This window comes from Piliocolobus tephrosceles, chromosome 4, assembly GCF_002776525.5.
Source record: "Piliocolobus tephrosceles isolate RC106 chromosome 4, ASM277652v3, whole genome shotgun sequence".
NCBI lineage: Eukaryota > Metazoa > Chordata > Mammalia > Primates > Cercopithecidae > Piliocolobus > Piliocolobus tephrosceles.
In genome coordinates this window covers 35,953,259-35,972,802 of record NC_045437.1, presented here as the reverse complement: position 1 = coordinate 35,972,802, position 19,544 = coordinate 35,953,259, and the positions used below count along the sequence as shown (strand labels likewise).

The window sequence follows — 19,544 nt, the reverse complement described above, 5'->3', positions numbered from 1 at the left end:
CATGTTGGCCAGGATGGTCTCAATCTCTTGATCTTGTGATCTGCCTGCCTGGGCCTCCCAAAGTCCTGGGATTACAAGTGTGAGCCACCGCCCCTGGCCGAAAAATAAATTTTAAAAGGTATACCTGTGCAAAAAATTGTAAATATGCTACGTAATTTAAATCAATTTTATTTTAAAAAGTTTACTGTGTGAAAATACATACCTATAATTAGATGGTAGAGTAAATTCTAGGAAAACTTAGTCCCAAACTCTATAACAGCCTTTCATGGAGTTAGCCCTTGAATTCTTATATACTTCTCCTGAAAAGCATGTAAGCCTAATCCAAAAAGAGCTAGTAGCATAGTCTGTTAGAGTCTGTGAATTTTAACTACTTCAGCAATATCAGGAAAAAGGGATATAGTTTCTTTTTTCTTTTTTTTGAGACAGGGTCTTGCTCTTTCGCTCAGGTTAGAGTGCAGTGGCACAATCTCGGTTCACTGCAAGCTCCGCCTCTCTGGTTCACGCCATACTCCTGCCTCAGTCTCCTGAGTAACTGGGACTACAGACGGCTGCCACCATGCCCAGGTAATTATTTTTTTCTTTGGTATTTTTAGTAGAGACAGGGTTTCACTGTGTTAGCCAGGATGGTGTCGCTCTCCTGACCTTGTGATCCGCCTGCCTCGGCCTCCCAAAGTGCTGGGATTACAGGCGTGAGCCACTGCGCCCAGCCAGGGATATAGTTTCATGACCAGATCTCTGCAAAGATGATCGATCCCCCAAGATAAGTTCAAAAGAGCTGACAAAATATCCATAGAGCTACATAGGTCAGAGTTATCTAAAAATTGCCTATTTAAATCTCATTAATCTGTTATCGCAATAAGACTATATTCTCCCTTGGATACTGATATATTTTAAAACTAAACTATGTATCTAAAAATTTTTGAAATAAAACCAGGAATACGGATTCTCTTAGGCCAAAACTTTTTACTTATATTAGATATAAAATTGATCATACTTACATGTGATCTGTTGATACCTGGTTGAGGCTATGGACAAGCTGTGAAACCAAATTGTCATCCCTACAAGCCAAAAGGCAGTTCACCTCTTCTGCTATTCGTGCATTAAAGAGAAGGCTCTTTGTAGTTGTAGCAGGTAAAGGAGATGGAAGAGGCAGCTGGTTCAGGACTATTTGGAATAAAATCAGATTATTAGAAATTGAGTGACTGTAAGAAGTCTCTTTAGTGTTTATCTGTATTTTGGGATTAAAAGTAAGTTATAAATATCAATGTGACAAATTATTAAAAAGCAATCCTCCTCTTCCTAACACACCTCAATCAACCCTACAAAACTCCCAAACCTTCACTTGGACCATAATAGATTATACTAGTCTCTAGGAATAAAATTCAGCTCCCTTATATTCATCCTTGCTTTTCATTTCTTAAACAAATAACTAGCGAAAAGGGCATGGTTACAAACTAACTTCCAATGTAGCAATTCATTAATTTCATTTGTTCTTGTTTATAAGATTTATCAGAATCACTAGTACGCTCATACAAATAAATCAAGTAACAATATCTGACTCTTCATAAAACAGACAAGCAACTTTTTTTTTTTTTTTTTTTTTTTTTGAGGCGGAGTCTCGCTCTGTCGCCCGGGCTGGAGTACTGTGGCGGGATCTCAGCTCACTGCAAGCTCCGCCTCCTGGGTTTACGCCATTCTCCTGCCTCAGCCTCCCGAGTAGCTGGGACTACAGGTGCCCGCCACCTCGCCTGGCTAGTTTTTTGTATTTTTTAGTAGAGATGGGGTTTCACTGTGTTAGCCAGGATGGTCTCGATCTCCTGACCTCGTGATCCGCCCATCTCGGCCTCAAGCAACATTTTTTTAAAAGCTTAAGAATGTACAAATAAATACTTCACTTTAGCAAGAAGGCATTCATAGCATAGAATTCTGTAAGAATATTAAAATATTCGTCTAAATTCCAAATTCCTAAACAATTATCTCCTCTTTATTCTCTAATAGCAAACAAAAGAACATAAATGTTTTATAGTAGCTTAAACTCAGCTGTTTAATCTCTGTTCACCTAACAGAAATTTGTTCATTTGTCTAAAAGTTAAGAAAGCTAACTAAAATATCAGGTGTCTGTTTCTGCCTTAATTTCTAATCACCTATACAGTATAATTATCATGGTGCTCAACCCCAACAGGTACTAACAGGATTTTCATTAATAAAAACACAGAAAATAAATTATTACCTAATAAACAGGGCTTCCTGCAAAGACAAAATATTGAAGTATAGCAAAGATCATGGGGAGAAAAACCAAAAAGAAATTTCTTATAGTATATCTGATTTTGTACTCCTAAATTATTTATGCCTTACCTACAACAAAGTGATAATAAAAACTAATAAAAACTAATGATAATAAAAACAAAAAGTTTTCTTACCTAACGCTAACCCAATCACCTACAGCACTTCCCTGTTAATTTAGACCTCATAAACTAGTTATGCTAGTTTCCTAAGCTCAAAGCTATATAGGCTGTTATCTATTTTACCCCACTAAAACCAACTGGAAATTCACAAAACAAAACAAAAGCCAGAAAAATTGCATTTGGAGGATACTGAACATGGACAAAAACATTTCTTGAAGATACTTTCTCCTAGTTCCCTTACTATGAAGTTCCAAATCTTGCACAATGCTATACAAAGAAAAGTATGCCATTCTCTCACTTTCTACCCTTCCCTCTCATATCTTTTTCCTTTTATTTATTCAGGTAGGATGACACAGTAACTAAAATTGTAGGGGGATTTTTGCATCATTACTCAAGGACTAAGAATTATAGTTACAAATACCTAACAAAAGAATAAATCTCTGAAAAACTGAGTTACATTAAATAAATCTCAACAGACTGGCAATGTTCTTTAAAATTCTTAAGTCCTTAGAGTAAAACAGGCTGCATGATATCCCCAACAAACTCCAACAGATTACTGAACATGACAACCAAATTAAACATCACTAAGAAGTTAGATAAATTAGGCTGTCAAATTTTTTTTCTTTAAAGGGCAGTTTCAGTTGCTATTTCTGTAAATGTGTTTTAAGGAACCTATAATAATTTTTAGAACAGTCACTGTAAAAATTATTAACACACAGTAGAACTTAAATTAGATAAATTAACCAAACTTACGGTCTGTGAGACTAGCAATCCCCGCAAGAGTAGTAATGGGGACATGGGGCATATCCCCATTCATCCTGAATTTCTGGAATGGTGTTGCCTATAAAAGTACTCAGTTCAGGTGCCAGCTGTCATTACTTCCCATTTCCCAAACACTGCAACACACAAAACAGACAATTATTTGTAGAAATATGTCAGATATATTACTACCAGGAAAATGCTTAATCACTATAAAAAAAAATTTCTGCTTTTGTTTGTTCAACCTATATAATAATCATTTTTATATACCACTTACTATATGTTAAGCAATCGCAAAGTGCTTTTCACACATTAACTCAGTCCTCACAACAACCCAGTACGACAGCTACTATTGTTTTTTGCATTTTACTAAGAGGAAATTAATTTACAGTGAGTTTAAAGTAACTAGTGGAGCAAGAATTAGAACCAAAGCAATATGGTTCCAGAGTTTGTTTCTTAACGGCTAGGCTGGATTGCTAGATAGGAATACTTGATCAACCTTGACAAGCACTGTAATTCATTTCCACACTATAAGCACATTAAACATTTAACTTCATAATATAGCTTCAACTTGCCTTTCTAGCTGTGTCTTTTATCACTATCCTACATAAACCACCCTCTCCAACCAACCTGATCTAATCAGATTCTCCCAAATCTCCCTTGTGTATTCCCATCTTTATATAAGACATTCTTCCTACCTAGGAAGCCCATTCCTACTTTGGTCCAAATCCTATAATTCTTCAAGATCCAAAGCATGTTCCCACTAATTCATGAAACCTCAAATTCACCCAAATGAGTATCTTAATCTACTCTGAACTTATGACATTTATTGCCCAATATTATTTTAGTAAATAATTATATATTCCTTTGTGACATCTTTTGAAACTTGTCTTGTTTCAATCTTGCATGGTTACTTACTGTTCATGTACTTAGCTTATCTTTCCAACCATCACTACATGTTTCTTATAAGTCACATAACCAATATGCAACCACAGAAAGGACAAAGACATGTGTTAACATTTTTAATGTTCCCCATACAAATGACTTAACTGACTTTAATGTTTAGTATTTATCATGATGGAATTCTCTCTCTCTATACACACAGAAAAACATATGAAGACATTCTGTAAAACTGAACACTTTGTTATTCTGTTCAAAGACCCCACATTTCCACATTTTTCTCTTATTTTCAACATATGGTTTGTAAAACATTTACCTTTCCTTTAACAGTACTTGGTAAACCCTTTTTTGTAAGTAGATAATATTTTAACAATGTATACATTAATCGAAAGTACGCTTTCATTAAGTTACTTTTCCTTTATAAATTAATCAGCAAATGGAAATCTACATCAACTAAGCCATAGAGCTAAGATTGAAAACTGAATTGTAGCTTCCAGTTTAAAAAGCTTAAATATTTATCTTTTAGAGGTTGTATTTGCTAGTCAGTTACTTTTAAGAGAACCTCTTAAGTTTTTGAGTTGTAAACGTCAAACATTCAAATGACATAATACTAATAATTTCCCTTACTTATATGTCTGAATGCAATATTGCAAATAAGAGTTTTTTTAATGTATAATTATACAGGGAGTTAAAATTAAGAATTTCCTTTGCCCCAAACATGATTATTATAAATATCAGACCTATTGATCAAAGGTACATTAAACAGGTACAATAAATATAAGATCTATTGAACAAAGGCACATTAAACAGGTACACACACACACACACACACACAGAATTTAACAGAGTTATAAAGTAAGCATCCATAGAAATAGAACCACCATCCAAAAGGCTAGCATTCTGGTTCCTTCTAGGGGTATTTACTATCTTGTCCTTGTGGTAATCATTTCCTCTCTTTTCTTTACAGTTTAAAGACCTTTATATGTACATTCTTTACCAATTGCCAGCTAAGGGAAAAAACATTACTTTCCTTTGGTGAATGACTGACAAAATTTCTAGTAGAAGCCCACTGAAAGGAAAAGGCACAGGAAATAATATAGGAAAGCTATAATCACTACTAGCTATTCTATATTTGTCCATTTGCTACACTGTGGACTCTACTCTTTGAAATATTAATTTGATTCTTTAACAACTACTAAAGAAATTTAATGCAACATAGTTAGCAGTCACATGAAGCACTTTAAAAAGTTGGCTGGAATTTAAAATTTCCTGATAAAGGTCACCAAAACACAATGGATTTTTCATAAATTTATACTAATAAGTAAGTTCCAACTTATGCTTAGTAATTAATGGAAATAAATCATTGAATGAAAATGACTTACAGATCACAAAAATATCGTTATTTATATACAACTCACTGTTGTACATGTACACTGCCATATTCAAGCAGATTAAGTAACAAATGACTGTATTTAATTATTTAACTCAGAGGCTAGGAACCTAAAGAGTAATATGCTAGAGGATTCTACTGTGGGCTACCTGACTGTTTTCTTAAGTCCCAGGTGAGTAACAAATAGAGCAGATCCAACCCCAGGCTAGGATTTTTAGCCTAAAAATGACTATATATTTAGTTGCCCATATATGAACTAGAAGATTAATAAGCCTAACCACAAGATTGTGCTTTTCACAGTGATATAAAAATGCACTGAATACTGATGTTAACTAAATACTAGGAGTAAAGGGGAAAGGGCAGGAGAGCAACAATACTTACTTGGTTTAAAGTGCTTTAATTACATGTTGATAGATGATTACTGACAAAAACATTTGATCTTCACTGCTGAACTATGGCTAATACCACTGGAATCCAAGAGTTTGAAGAACAGCAGAGGAATTTGGTAGAAATGAGGTCACAATTTTAGCTAAAGTCACAGCTTTTAATAAATGTAAGTAATCTGTGGAAATGTTGCTACTTTATGTTGGAAGGTGACCAGGGTCCATCAAGAAATAGTGTTCCTAGATTTCTAAACATGTAACAAACACACCCCTAACTAACTAGCTATGACATTTTTGGCTCTGGACTGAATAATGTTTTGGACTGCTTGGCTCTGTGAAAGTACACTGTTTTTTGTAAAACTGAAGCTGACATGTGTCCAGAATGAAACAGCAACCAAACTGTAAAGAAGATTTTAATGAGGGCTTTAAAACTGTCACTTAAGGTAGTGCTTTACAATCTGTGATTGGTTACCGATTAGTAGATTATAAAATAAATTTAGTGGGTTGAACACTGAAAGGAATGGAGGGAATAGAAATATAAGGGTATACTGCACAGTGCTTTGTGAGTCCAGGTAAAATGTCTTTTAAATTGTGGGTCACCAGGCAAAGCCATCTGAGAGCTGCTGATTTGAAAAAATGGAAGAGTGAGGAAAGTAGCCCACCTCATAAGTGGTGATGAGAATAAAATAAAATAATGTATTATCTGACATACCACCTGGCACATAGTGAGTGATCCAGAAAGTTAACAGCATTACTAAATAGATTTGGGAGGAGAGAGGAAGAACAGGAGTCCTTTCGAAACAAATAGAGGGAAAGGCATCTTTTCAATACAAATAATTCCTACTTCTGAAAGATCTATTATAAATAATTATTTGGCATCCCAGTATATATTTCACCACAGTATTACAAGTCACAGTCTTGGGCCTGCTCACCTACAATTACTTAAATCATAAGGTAGGAGAAATAAATACTGGAGACAGAAAGGAGAAAAAAATCTAACTGTTGTAATACTAAGAACTAAATCAAACAAAACACATTGAGTGAGAAATCATTTATAAACTAAATTTAAGAATGGCTTGAGGTTTAATTAAAAGAATGCTTAATTAGGGTAAGATATTATAGTAAATTATCAATTTAGCCCATTCTAATGAGTCTGAAGGGAACTTTTAAGCATTTGCTAAGATTTTTAAAGACTCTAGTTCTTCATTTAATTTCACTACCAAATTTACGACTTCCTCAAGCAAACAAAAGAAATGCAAATAAAACAGTATCAGTAGGGATTATAATAAGATAAAATTGGGACAGATTTGGAATAGAAGGCATTCTTATTATCTGATGGTAGATAAATTTTCTGGAGGGCCACTTTGCACCCTATAACCAAAGCCTTAAAAACATGCATAATTTTTTCTCAACAATTTCACTTTTAGAAATATATCCTAAAGAAATAATCATATACATGCTGAAAAACATACACATGTAGATATTCCCACAACATTTTTACTACATTTTAGTGACTAAAAAATACACTTACTATGTAATAAAAACAGTTATAAACACTTTAATGTACTTTCATTTAATCCTCATATGAACCTGAGGTGCTAATATTACAGTTCTATTTGATGAAGAATGTGATGTACAGAGAAGATAAATAATTTGCCTAAGGTCACACAGCTGGAGTCAAACCCAGGCTATCTGGTACATGGACACTTAAACTAACAACTAAAATGTATAACAATATTATTAGTATAACAAATTACGGTACATCCATGAGAGATTATTATGCATACACAATCAATATACTCAAAATATACAGCCAAGAAACAAAAGAGATTAATTAGGCTGTGTATTTGAATCCAAGCTCCCCCACTTATTACACAACCTTGGACAACGTATTTAATCTCTGCACCTCAGTTTCCTCATCTCTGATATAAGAGGTAGGTAATTATTATTAAATTTTGCTGTGAGGAGGAAATAATATGTGTAAAGTTCTCAGAATTGTGCTGGGCATGTAGTAAATGTTCGTTAAATGCAAGCTGTTATTTATTATATATTCTTCTGCATCTTGCTTTTGCCATGTATATTATCTTGGAAATCTTTCATTTATGCAGATCTGTCTCATTCTTTTTTAAATATTATTTTACAGGTTGACTGAAACATCCAGTTTAAAAGACTGTTAGTCAGTATACTGTACCATGTGACAGTGAAGTATGGTGACTCTGGCTTTATGGAGTTAGGCTCCTTACTTTATAACCACATTTAGTATGTGATTCACACTTCTATGGCACTTCAATTACTCTTACTTTCTTCTTGATCTGAACTATTGAGCAGAAAGCAAAATTCACTTTGAGGAAAATCAGTTTTGGATACAAGATTACAATGAGTAAGTAAACACAATGATATTTTTTATGCTAAGTTCATAACCTTTCTTCTCAAAATTTGCACAATGACATTTTAACAAATAAATCTTACCAAGCACAAACCCTTTATTTCCTCCATCTTCGAATACACTAATAATGAGCTAAATACATGATGGATGTAAGATATGATTTTGGTAACTTTTCCCATAACAACTATTCAATCTGTCTTAGTAATTTAATAATTGAAATTGCTTTAAACTCTACTTTGTGTTACTTTCCAGAAAAATCTGCTTCATCTTGTCTTTACATAACTAAAGCATTTTCCTTTTACTATGCTTTATAGTTAACAGTTTAAAATGCTGTATCAGGTTATATAACAGTTTCATTCAACCCTGTAAGTACCCCCTGAGTTATAAGCGGCACCCCAACACAACATACTATTTCTAAAATATTTAGTCCTTCATGACGCATCCAATTAATGTTGATCTTATGTTACTGTGTCAGACACTATGCTAGGCAAGCAAAGTACAATGGTTAACAAGACGGAAACATCCTCTGCCCTTTAAAATTTGAGTTTGGCCACAAGAATGTGGTAAAAGGAGTACATATTTCAGAGGCAGAAAAGAGAAAGAATCATTGAATTAAAGCCTGAACCAACTTTACAGTGATGATTCTATATTTTAATCTCTCCACAAATTGGCACTAAAATAAAAAAGAATGACAAAGATTCTTAAAATTCAAGAAAAGATATTAAAGATATATTGCTAATCAAAAATATCAATGTGCACATCATAAGCTCATCAACCAAGCTAAATACTTTTCCTTAAAACATATTTTCATAAAAATGATGGTCTATGCATGGAAAAAAAAGAATATTATTAAACCTTTAACAATGATTAGGGGTCAGGTATATTCTGAGATGTTGGGGAATTCTTATTTTGGTGGTATTTTTATCTGTATTCTTGGACTATTATTATGATTACAATATTACTTTATGATTCAGGAAAACAGTAATATAAACTATGATAAAATAAAAAAATTAGTAAGTCTCCTGTTGCTGCTACATGTACATAGATTTCTCTGAATATTTAAATAATTACCTATGTTAAGCATCTTCTATGAAGTACACTGAGTTAGGTGCTAAAGACTAATATAACATGCAAGGTATATTCACAAACAGAGCATATGGCCAGAAAGGTCAATTGAAGCCTGCAAGGGAGTTTCTTATATAATGTTGATATCTTTTTCCACATCCTTAAGCTTTCAGTTAAGACTAATTTAATAGTGATATGGAAGATAGGGTGGGGGAGGAAGAGACAGAGACAGAGGATGGAAGCAGAAAGTTCTGTTAGAATACTGCAGTACTTACATGTAACCATGGTGTGATTTTGGACTTGTTCAGATTAAATGCCAATGTAATATCTAGTTGGAGATGTCTAAAGCAGGAATTTGGAAATTCACAATGTGACAAAAGTGGTCTGAACTATAGCTATAGTTATGGAACTGATTTACTGAGGGTTGATAACAGTTACATTATAATAGATTAGATAGGCAAGAAATAAAGTAACGCTGTGGGGGAAATTTTTTTTGGCACTTGTTATGTGTCAGATATTTATACATCCCTTTCCTTAATCATTCCAATATCAAAGGACTGTAAAGATTATTACTATTTCACAGATGCAAAAATTAAGTTTCAGGGCCTAAAAACTCTGTCTACAGCTAAACAGGCAGCACGCAGCAGAAATAGGATTTGAACTTAGGTGTTGCTAACCAAATCTTACATTCTTATGTTTGTCTAAAGGACATAAAACTGAGAAACATCTACACTGCTATGGAAAAAAGATAAACCTACAGCAAACAGTAAAAGTTCTTCAGAGAAGATAAGTGTCTGTTCAAGGTCTCTGAGCTAGCAATTCACTAGCCAAGACTGGAATATAAGTGTTTGATCTCCAGTTCAGCATTCTTTATACTATATTGTCACCTTGTGTGATTATAACACTATTTTGAATAAACTGAAATTTCATATATGTGGAATATTTAACTAATTAACACCTTCTTTGCTAATGTTAATTTTTTTGGTGGTGGAGGAAAGGCTTAAAACTAAGTACATATATATATACACACATAGATATATGTGTGTATATATATACACACACAGTTTTTGAGCAGGAAAAATTTAATATATAGAATTATTAAGTAGTAAAAAATGGTTAACTGGAAGGTATAAAAAGGATTCTACAAAATATAGGAATGGCAAATACAGGAAGCAGCTACCATCCATGGAGTTAAGACGGGAAAATATCTGAGGAAAGTAAGAATTTGGAAAAGCATACTCATCTCACAAGGCTGAGATTCAGACCTTGTTATAGTGTGGCTGCAGCCCAACCTGTTGGGTAACAGAAAAGTTTGCTAGAGTCCTGGTGGGCCAGGAAACTAAGGGTAGATCTGTTAACATACTATGCTAAGAACTAAGGTCAGACCTTAGAATTGCCCTGCCACCACTTGGAGAGATGACTGAAAGCTTTCGTAAGAGAGGAGCAAGATTTCTGGGGGCGAGAATGAAAAGGTTCTCCTTGCCCTTTGCTCAGCCTTCTCACATTAAACAATTTTTTAAAAAGTTTAAATTAATATATTTTTATTGTCCTAGTTTATATTACATTTAACATTATAAACCACCTAAAATCCTTTTAGGAAATAGGTGGGATATAAATGCTAAATAGCTACACAGGTTAAGTAAATAAATAAATCTATGTGGTACTACTTACTATTTTAAATAGGTCAGTGAGTCCCTAGAGAGTGGCACCTCTCCAGCAGAATCCTTTCACTTCAGTCAAGCCACCTTCAGATTCCTTTTCCCTGCCTGCTATTCAAGAACAGATTTTTCACATGCTATTTAAGATGCTTCTGAAAGGATCTTCCTCAAATTCTAGTTCAAAAACAAAAAGTTCCCAATAAGTTGCACTGTAAAAATTCTCACTTTCTTTAAAATATTTCTGCTTTTCTAAAGTTCCAAATTACTTCCAATAAATTTTTAAAATGCAAAATAAAGCAAAGTTCTAAAACTCTCTTGAGACACTTGCTTTGCTTCTGGAACCCTGAGCTCTCTGCAGCCACCATGCTGGATACCAATAAGGTATATGTGTGTCCCAACAGTGTAGCTATATCACATATTTATCACATGTATTAGAAGGATATATTTACACTGCTGAGTACTATTATGCAGAGAAAGAAAAGTTACCACTAAGTAAATAAGGTTGAGATGTAGGGTTTCTCAAAAGCAGTTTATAAAATATGTGCACGTTTGCTGAGAAATAAAACAATGAGTAAAACTATATACTTCTATGAACTGACTTTAATAAAACTTCAAATAACTTTAAATAGTCCCAGTTTGTTATACAGTGAAATGGATTTGCAGAGGCCTGTAGTTAGTTACACAAAGTTTAATTGTACCAAACTATACAAAACTACAAACTACCTCAGGAAAAATATAGTCCTGTGTCCTGGAATTTCATTATTATAAATTTATTTGTACATAGAGGCTACAGAGGAAATTTCCAAGCGCATCTATGAATTGTTTGGATTCCTAGCCCACCCCCAACACACCAAAACAAAATTTATTTCTCATCCTCTTTTATACTGCAAAAGAAATAGCCTGTCTCCAAGTCCCTTATATAGGTTGAAACTGTTATAATTATGACTGTTTCATATACAATCGTATTAGAAATGCAAAATCAAACAATGACTGTTTATTTCCAAATGAGGTTTAGGTTTTAAAGAACTATAAAATTAAGATCTAGATCTCAACTTTTGACCAAAACATATGTGATATACAGTTAATTCAGTCTCCAATATAAAAGGAAAAGCCTTTTACGTGAAAATTACTGAATAGTCCACAAGAGGGCACACTTTCAACTAATGTAAATAAGTGGGAAAATTAAAAATTCAGTTTTGTTTTTTTTTTTACTAGCACATCAACGATTGGCCAGATTCTTCTGAACTGATTATTCAACAATATTAGAAAGCAAAAGATCCCGAAGTGTGTGGGTTTTTTTGTTTAAATACTGAAACGGAAACTTTGTTGAGATATATGTGAAATATACAAAAAACTTGTGAACAAGACTTCTATATTAATATTAAAATTAAATTATGAAAGTATGTAATAGTCTTTGCCATTTTGGTTCTGTTAGCCATTTGGAATTTGGCTGCCTTAAGAATCTTTTCAAGAAACTCTGGCTACTTTGATTTTTGATCCTCAATTCTTCCAGACAATCTAGTATGAGAACATGGAATATGCTTCAGATACTTTAGGAAACTCTCCCAATTAAATAGGTAAGATCATTAATAAAGCACATGAAAGAGCAATCAAGAAAGGGTATACATGGAAGAGGTGCAAACAATCATGGATCACTTATGCATAATCTGCATACTGATCTCTATCCTGCTCTAACTCATTCAAAAATATCATTTCAGCAATTCTCCTCTCTCCTGCATCATCCATTTTTCCACATACTGAATAATCCCAATCAGCATAAAACATATATATGCAAATAATTCTCCCTACTCTCAATAAAAACAAAACCCAAAAAACCCCACCCTTTATCTTGACCCCTATGATCTCCCTCCAACAATGGCTTAATTTTTCTGTTCCCTTTCAGAGCAAAATTACCTCAGTTGTTTATATTTATCCCTAATTCTTCTCCTACTTTCTCTTGGAACCCATAATCATATATGTTTTTATTCTCCATTCCACCAAATATCTTGCCACAGTTAGCAATGGCACTAAAATTGCTATATTCAGTGGGCAAGACTCTCACCCCAAATGATGTGACCTAGTAATCAACAAAGTTGATCACTCTCTCCTCCTTGAATAATTCTTTACTTGTTTTCCAGAACAACACATTCTCCTAGTTCTGCTGACTAACCTGGCCACTCCAGAATCCTCTTCTGGTTCCTTTTATCTTCCTCTCCGTACTCTACTGTTGACCTCATTCAGTGGTATGATTTTAAAACAGTGCTTCTGTGCTTATGGCTCCCAAATTTGTATCTCTAAATCTGACTTCTTCCCCATATACTAGACTCATATCCAACTATCTAATCAATATCTCTGCTTTAGTACAAATTTATTCCCCCTCCCCAAACTGTTCTGATTCTAGGGTTTTTTTTTATTTATAGTTACATATGGATTTTAGAATCATCTTGTTAATTTCTACAAAGCTGCTTGGAATATGATAGATATAGCATTTAATCTATGTAACAATTTGGGTAGAACTGATAACCATATTGAGCAATATGATCTACAAATGATGTATATATCTCCACTAATTTAGATATTCTTTAATTTCGCTCAGCAATGTTTACTAGTTTTCAGTCTATGGTGCTTTCACATACTTTTTCAGATTTATTCCTAAGTAGTTCACATTTTTGATGCTATTATAATTGACAAATTTTTGATTTCCAATTGTTAATTGCTAGGATGCAGAAATACAATACAATATTGTATATTAATTCTGTATCCTGAAAACTTACTAACCTTACTTATTAATTCTGGGGTCTTTTTTGTACAGTTGGCCTTCCGTATTCACAGGTTCCACATCCATGGATTCAACCAATTGTGGACTGAAAATATGTGAGAAAAAACAATATGACTATAGAAAACACAACAAAAATTTAAAAGTACAGTATAACAACTATATAGTTTTCTGTAATAGAAGGTTTTTTTTTTTTTATACTAAGGATTACTACAGAAACTTTTTTGTTAGGTACAAAATACTACAGTCTCACAGTGAGGTTAGCAATAATTAAAACTTCTTTTTGGCCATGCACAGTGGCTCACGCCTGTAATCCTAGCACTTTGGGTGGCCGAGGCAGGCGGATCACGAGGTCAGATAGAGACCATCCTGGCTAACACGGTAAAACCCTGTCTCTACTAAAAATACAAAAAATTAGCTGGGCGTGGTGATGGGCACCTGTAGTACCAGCTACTCAGGAGGCTGAGGCAGGAGAATGGCATGAATCCGGGAGGCGGAGCTTGTAGTGAGCTGCGATGGCACCACTGCACTCCAGCCTGGGTGACAGAGTGAGACTCCACCTCAAAAAAACAAACAAAAATAAAACAAAACAAAAAACAAAACAAAACAAAACAAAAAAAACCTCCTTTTTTTCAGTCCTACTACTGCTAAACCATGTTTTCCTCGGGCTGTATTTCTGCAATTGGTTTCAAAAACTCAGAAAACAGTTCAAAAGAACTACATATAACCACTAAATAATATAACCAATGAATGTGAAAAAAGATACTGGAATAGCTTTTTAGGGGGGGTAATTTTTTTTTTTTTTTTTTAAGACAAAGTCTCACTCTGTCACCCAGGCTGAAGTGCAGTGGTGCAATCTGGGCTCTGCCTCCAGGGTTCAAGTGATTCTCGTGCCTCAGCCCCCCAAAGTAGCTGGGGCTACAGGCGTGCGCTGCCACCACACCCAGCTAATTTTATTTTTAGTAAAGACGGGGCTTCATCATCTTGGCCAGACTGGTCTCAAACTCCTGACCTCAAGTGATCCGCCTGCTTTGGCCTCCCAAAGTGCTGGGATTACAGGTGTGAGCCACTGAATCCGGCCTTTTTTTTTTTTTTTTTTTTTTTTAAAGACAGAGTCTCACTCCGTCACCCAGGCTGGCGTGCAGTGGCATGATCTCAGCTCACTGCAACCTCTGACTCACGGGTTCAAGCGATTCTTGTGCCTCAGCCTCCCAAGTAGCTGGGATTATAGGCAGGCACCACCCCACCCGGCTAATTTCTGTATTTTTAGTAGAGATGGGCTTTCACCATGTTGGCCAGGCTGGCTTCAAACTCATGACCTGAGGTGATCCACCCCCCATCCGCCTCCCAAAGAGCTGAGCTTACAGGCATGAGCCACTGCGCCTGGCCAGGGAAGATAAATTTTTAAAAAGTCAACTTAAACCAATAAAAAACAGCTTTTTACTAAGGATCTAAGTTTATAAATTATTTTAAGTAGTTCGATTTACAGAAAAAGAAGCTATCAATGGAGAAAAGTGACTTGTGACTCATTACCTACAGTAACCTTTCTAGGCTTTCCATTGGACCCCTGCATTACATGACAAGTATACAAATTAAGTATGATATAAATTAGGGATGTATTTTTTTCTAAATTAATATACTCATGGTCAGTGAACCAATCACAACATGCAAGTTTTGATAACATCAAATACTATATCCTTTCTGCACATAAAATTTTAAAAATTTAGTTTCGTAATACTAACTGTTAGAAAAATAAATTTTTAAATTTTAAGTGAGATTTCTGATTTAATAATAGAGTTCCACAAAAGTAAACGTACTATGAAACACAGATTATTAAAAAGAAAATGTAGGCCGGGCGCGGTGGCTCAAGCCTGTAATCCCAGCACTTTGGGAGGCCGAGACGGGCGGATCACGAGGTCAGGAGATTGAGACCATTCCGGCTAACACGGTGAAACCCCGTCTCTACTAAAAATACAAAAAAAAAAAAAAAAAAAAAAAAACTAGCCAGGCGAGGTGGCGGGCGCCTGTAGTCCCAGCTACTCGGGAGGCTGAGGCAGGAGAATGGCGTGAACCCGGGAGGCGGAGTTTGCAGTGAGCGGAGATCCGGCCACTGCACTCCAGCCTGGGCGACAGAGCCAGACTCTGCCTCAAAAAAAAAAAAAGAAAATGTAATAGTCATATATCCCAGGGTAGAAGGCTAATGGAAACAAATCAAATGACCATGTATTATAGCGTAATTTCTCAGGTAATGATTTCAAACAGCAAAAGCACTGAACAGACTCTTTAATTAAACCTGAAACTCTCCAAACAGCATTTTTGGTGTTTTTTTTTGTTTGTTTCTGGGTTTTGAAAGTCTTGGGATATTAACTCAATAGGGGTCCAGAATATGTGATAGCTGATTAATTTTTAAAGTACCTAAAGAAGATAATTAGGAAGAAAAGCTTTATCTTATGTTACAGGGGACTTTTATTGTTGTTTAAGAAATTGAAGTAAAATTGGGAGGTATAGAAAAGAGGGATATAGAAAGATCGGTTTCTAAAATTATGTTTTAACACAATTAATTATGACACATAAACACAGAAGCAAAACTAGACTTAAAAAGGAAACACAACATTTTCAATTAGAATACTGAATTGCCTGAACTTGAAGGAATAGTTTAACCTCTCTTTACCTAAGTTTTCTTATCACTGGGAGATGAAACTTACTAAGTGATTAATTTCTTTCTTTTTGATTACCTGATTTCCAGATATTTTTTAAAAAAGTAAACCTTTATGTATTCACTATCATGCACTTAATACCTAACACCTACAACAGGGACCATCAGTGGTTGTTGAGGATACAGTGGTAAACCACATAGACATATCCTCACAGACCTTAAGAGTCCAGTAGGGATGATGCACTGAATAATCACTACGAAACATATAATTACATATTTGTGATAAATTCCATAACAGTAACGACATTTGATACTAACATAGTGCTTAATATATGCCTAGCATTGTTATCTAAGGGATTTACATATTTTAATTCATTTAATTCTTATCTTATGAATTAGGTACTACTTTTATATTCATTTTAAGATAATTAATAACAGAGGCACATAAAGATTAAGTAACTTGCCCAAGTCTGATTCCAGAATCCCCACTCTTAACATTCCAGAGTCCTAGCTGTTTTTCATATGAAGAACAAAACAAAACAAAACAAAACAAAACAAAAACTGTTGCAAGAGAAGAAAAGAAGGTTAACTAAACTTATGTTTGGGGAGGGAGGAAATGCCTCATTAAGGAATTCTCATAAGTAAGAGTTAAATAGGCAAAGGGGGAAGAAGAAATGAGGATCTTAGCATGTTCAAGTCCCTGAAGAAGGACAGAGCCTAGCTAAGGAAAGAAGATTGTCTAACTAGTACATAGTGATGGACTGACACAAGACTAGGGAGAAAAGGTACATACAAATTAGTTCATTCCTCACCTGACAGACAAGCTGAAGGCGCTCTCAGTTTGACTTATTTTGACTCATGCTACTTCAAAAAATAATCTACTGGCTGCTCACACACATATCTTAGTTAATAAGCACGGCACACTTAAAAGTTGCTTAGTTTTGAATCCATTTCTCTTAAATACATGTAATAAAATATGTATACTCCTTAAAAATATTAGCCTGAAATTACGATAACTATGTTTACAGAATTAGAGCTTTAAGGCCTTGGAAAGAACAATAGTTTTTAACAAATAAAGTATGAAAATAATTGCCTCAGAATAAACTTTAAAGGAAAAATCTAAATGCTAAATAAAAGGGCAATTGTGCATTCTTGGGTATTTATGAAATGAAAACTATGTTCATGCAAAAACCTGCAAATGAATGTTGACAGCTGCTTTATTTGTGCTATGGCCTGACTGCGTCCCCCAAAGTTCATTTGTTGGAAACTTAATTCCCAATACAACAGTGTTGAGACCTTTAAGAGGTGATTAGTTCACAAGGACTCTTTTGCCTTCATAAATGGATTAATGTTGTTGTCTCAGGAGTGAGTTCCTGATAAAAAGAAGAGTTCTGTCCCCTTCTATTTCTCCCCACTAATGTCTTGTGCTCTCTTGCTCCTCCACTTTCCATTATGGGATGACACAGCAAGAAGGTCCTCCCCAGATGTGGGCCCCTCAACCTTGAACTTGCCAGACTCCAGAACTGTAAGAAATAAATCTCTGTTTTTATAAATTACCCAGTCTCAGATATTCTGTTAGAGCAGCACAAAATGGACTAAGACAGTTTCATAATAGCCAAAAGCTGGAAACAAATGTCCTTCAATGCAGAAATGGTTAAACCAACCACGGTAGATCCATACTATGGAATGCTAGAACAATAAAAGGAAAAAAATTATTGGTAAAAACATCAACTTGGATGATATAAAGGAAATTACACCAAGTAGAAAAAATACCAATCTCAAAAGCCTACAAACTACATGATTCCATTTTTGTAATATTCTTGAAATAATAACTTCATAGAGATGGTGAAAAGATTAGTGGTTGCCAGGGGCTGAAAACTCCCAAGTGGGCCAGGCGCAGTGGCTCAAGCCTGGAATACCAACTTTGGGAGGCCGAGGTAGATGGATAGCTTGAGCCCAAGAGTTCAAGAACAGTCTGGGCAATATGGCAAAAGCCCACCTCTACAAAAAATACAAAAATCAGTCGAGTGTGGTAGCATGCACTTGTAGTTCCAGCTATTTGGGAGGCTGAGGTGTAAGGATCACTCGAGCCAGGGAGGTTGAGGGTGCAGTGAGCTGTGACTGCACCACTGCACTCCAGCCTGGGTGACAGAGCAAGACCCTGTGAAAAAACAAAAACAAAAACAAGAGCGCAGGTGTGGTTATGAAGAGATAGCACCCAAAGTAGTGCTTACAGTGATAGAATAGTAAGTTGAGTGTGATACTGTTACACATAACTACATGTATACACAACTGTACACACACACCCCTGCCGTACACGCACACAACAGTACATATCCACCTGGTTAAATCTGAACAAGTTCCTGGATTGTATCAATGTCAGTTTCCTGGTTTTGAAACTGTAATATAGTTATATAAAATTTTTATTATTGTGAGAAGCTGGGTGATGACTTCCTTGTACATTTTTCCCCAACTTCCTATGGATCTACATTATTTCAAGATTTAAAAATTTAAAAAACATTAATACTCTGTGCATTCTGGACAGTACCTAGTTCATTAGTATAGATTTTTTTCCTCACTGAACAAAGTTTAATGTTCAAACTAGTTGATTTAGAAACTTTGTAGAACAATTTTCTTTGGGTTTTAAATGTTTTCACATTTTTCGGTGGAAGAGATAACTTTTACTTTTGATATAATTTCAAACTTAACAAATTACATAATTAGTCAAGAAACTACCATAATCTTTAACCAGATTCACCAATTGTTTCCATTTTGCTCCATCTGCTTAAACAATCACAAACTCTTTCCTCCTGTTTCCCTTCCTCACTTGTGGTGTGGTGGTAGTGGTCAGGGGTGTGTGTGCATGCGTGCGTGTGTGTGTGTGTGTGTGGTATGTCTCCCTTGAACCATTTAAGAGGTGACAACATCAAAGTTCATTCCCCTAAATACTTCAATACATACTGGCCTAAAACTACAGTTTCTCAACCTTTCTCCTGGAACCAGTGGGCTAGGCTGGACATGGTCTTTTGGAGATGATAGAGGCACAAAAATACGAGCCCAATCCTGCCAGTGCTACTCAAGCCTTTGGTCATGTCATGCCCACTAACACCAAAGTGAGTCCTATGACCAAATCCAAAGCAGGGGGCAAGGAAATATAATCTGCCCC

The 19,544-nt window shown here is 35.0% G+C and overlaps 1 protein-coding gene across 5 annotated transcripts in view; it reads right to left on the bottom strand.

The window, feature by feature from the left end:
• NIPBL (NIPBL cohesin loading factor) overlaps nt 1–19,544 on the bottom strand; it is a 187,609-nt gene that overhangs the window by 108,387 nt on the left and 59,678 nt on the right. For 4 of the 5 annotated variants that reach the window (XM_023216496.3, XM_023216498.3, XM_023216500.3 and 1 more), the window contains exons 2-3: nt 3,159–3,301; nt 999–1,164 (exon numbers count right to left, since the gene is read on the bottom strand). In XM_023216496.3, coding sequence (XP_023072264.1) covers nt 999–1,164; nt 3,159–3,222 — 230 coding nt within the window. In that variant the 5' untranslated portion in view covers nt 3,223–3,301. Of the gene's footprint in view, nt 1–998; nt 1,165–3,158; nt 3,302–13,724; nt 13,811–19,544 lie in introns of all 5 variants that reach the window. The other variant, XM_023216497.3, reaches the window with a different exon arrangement.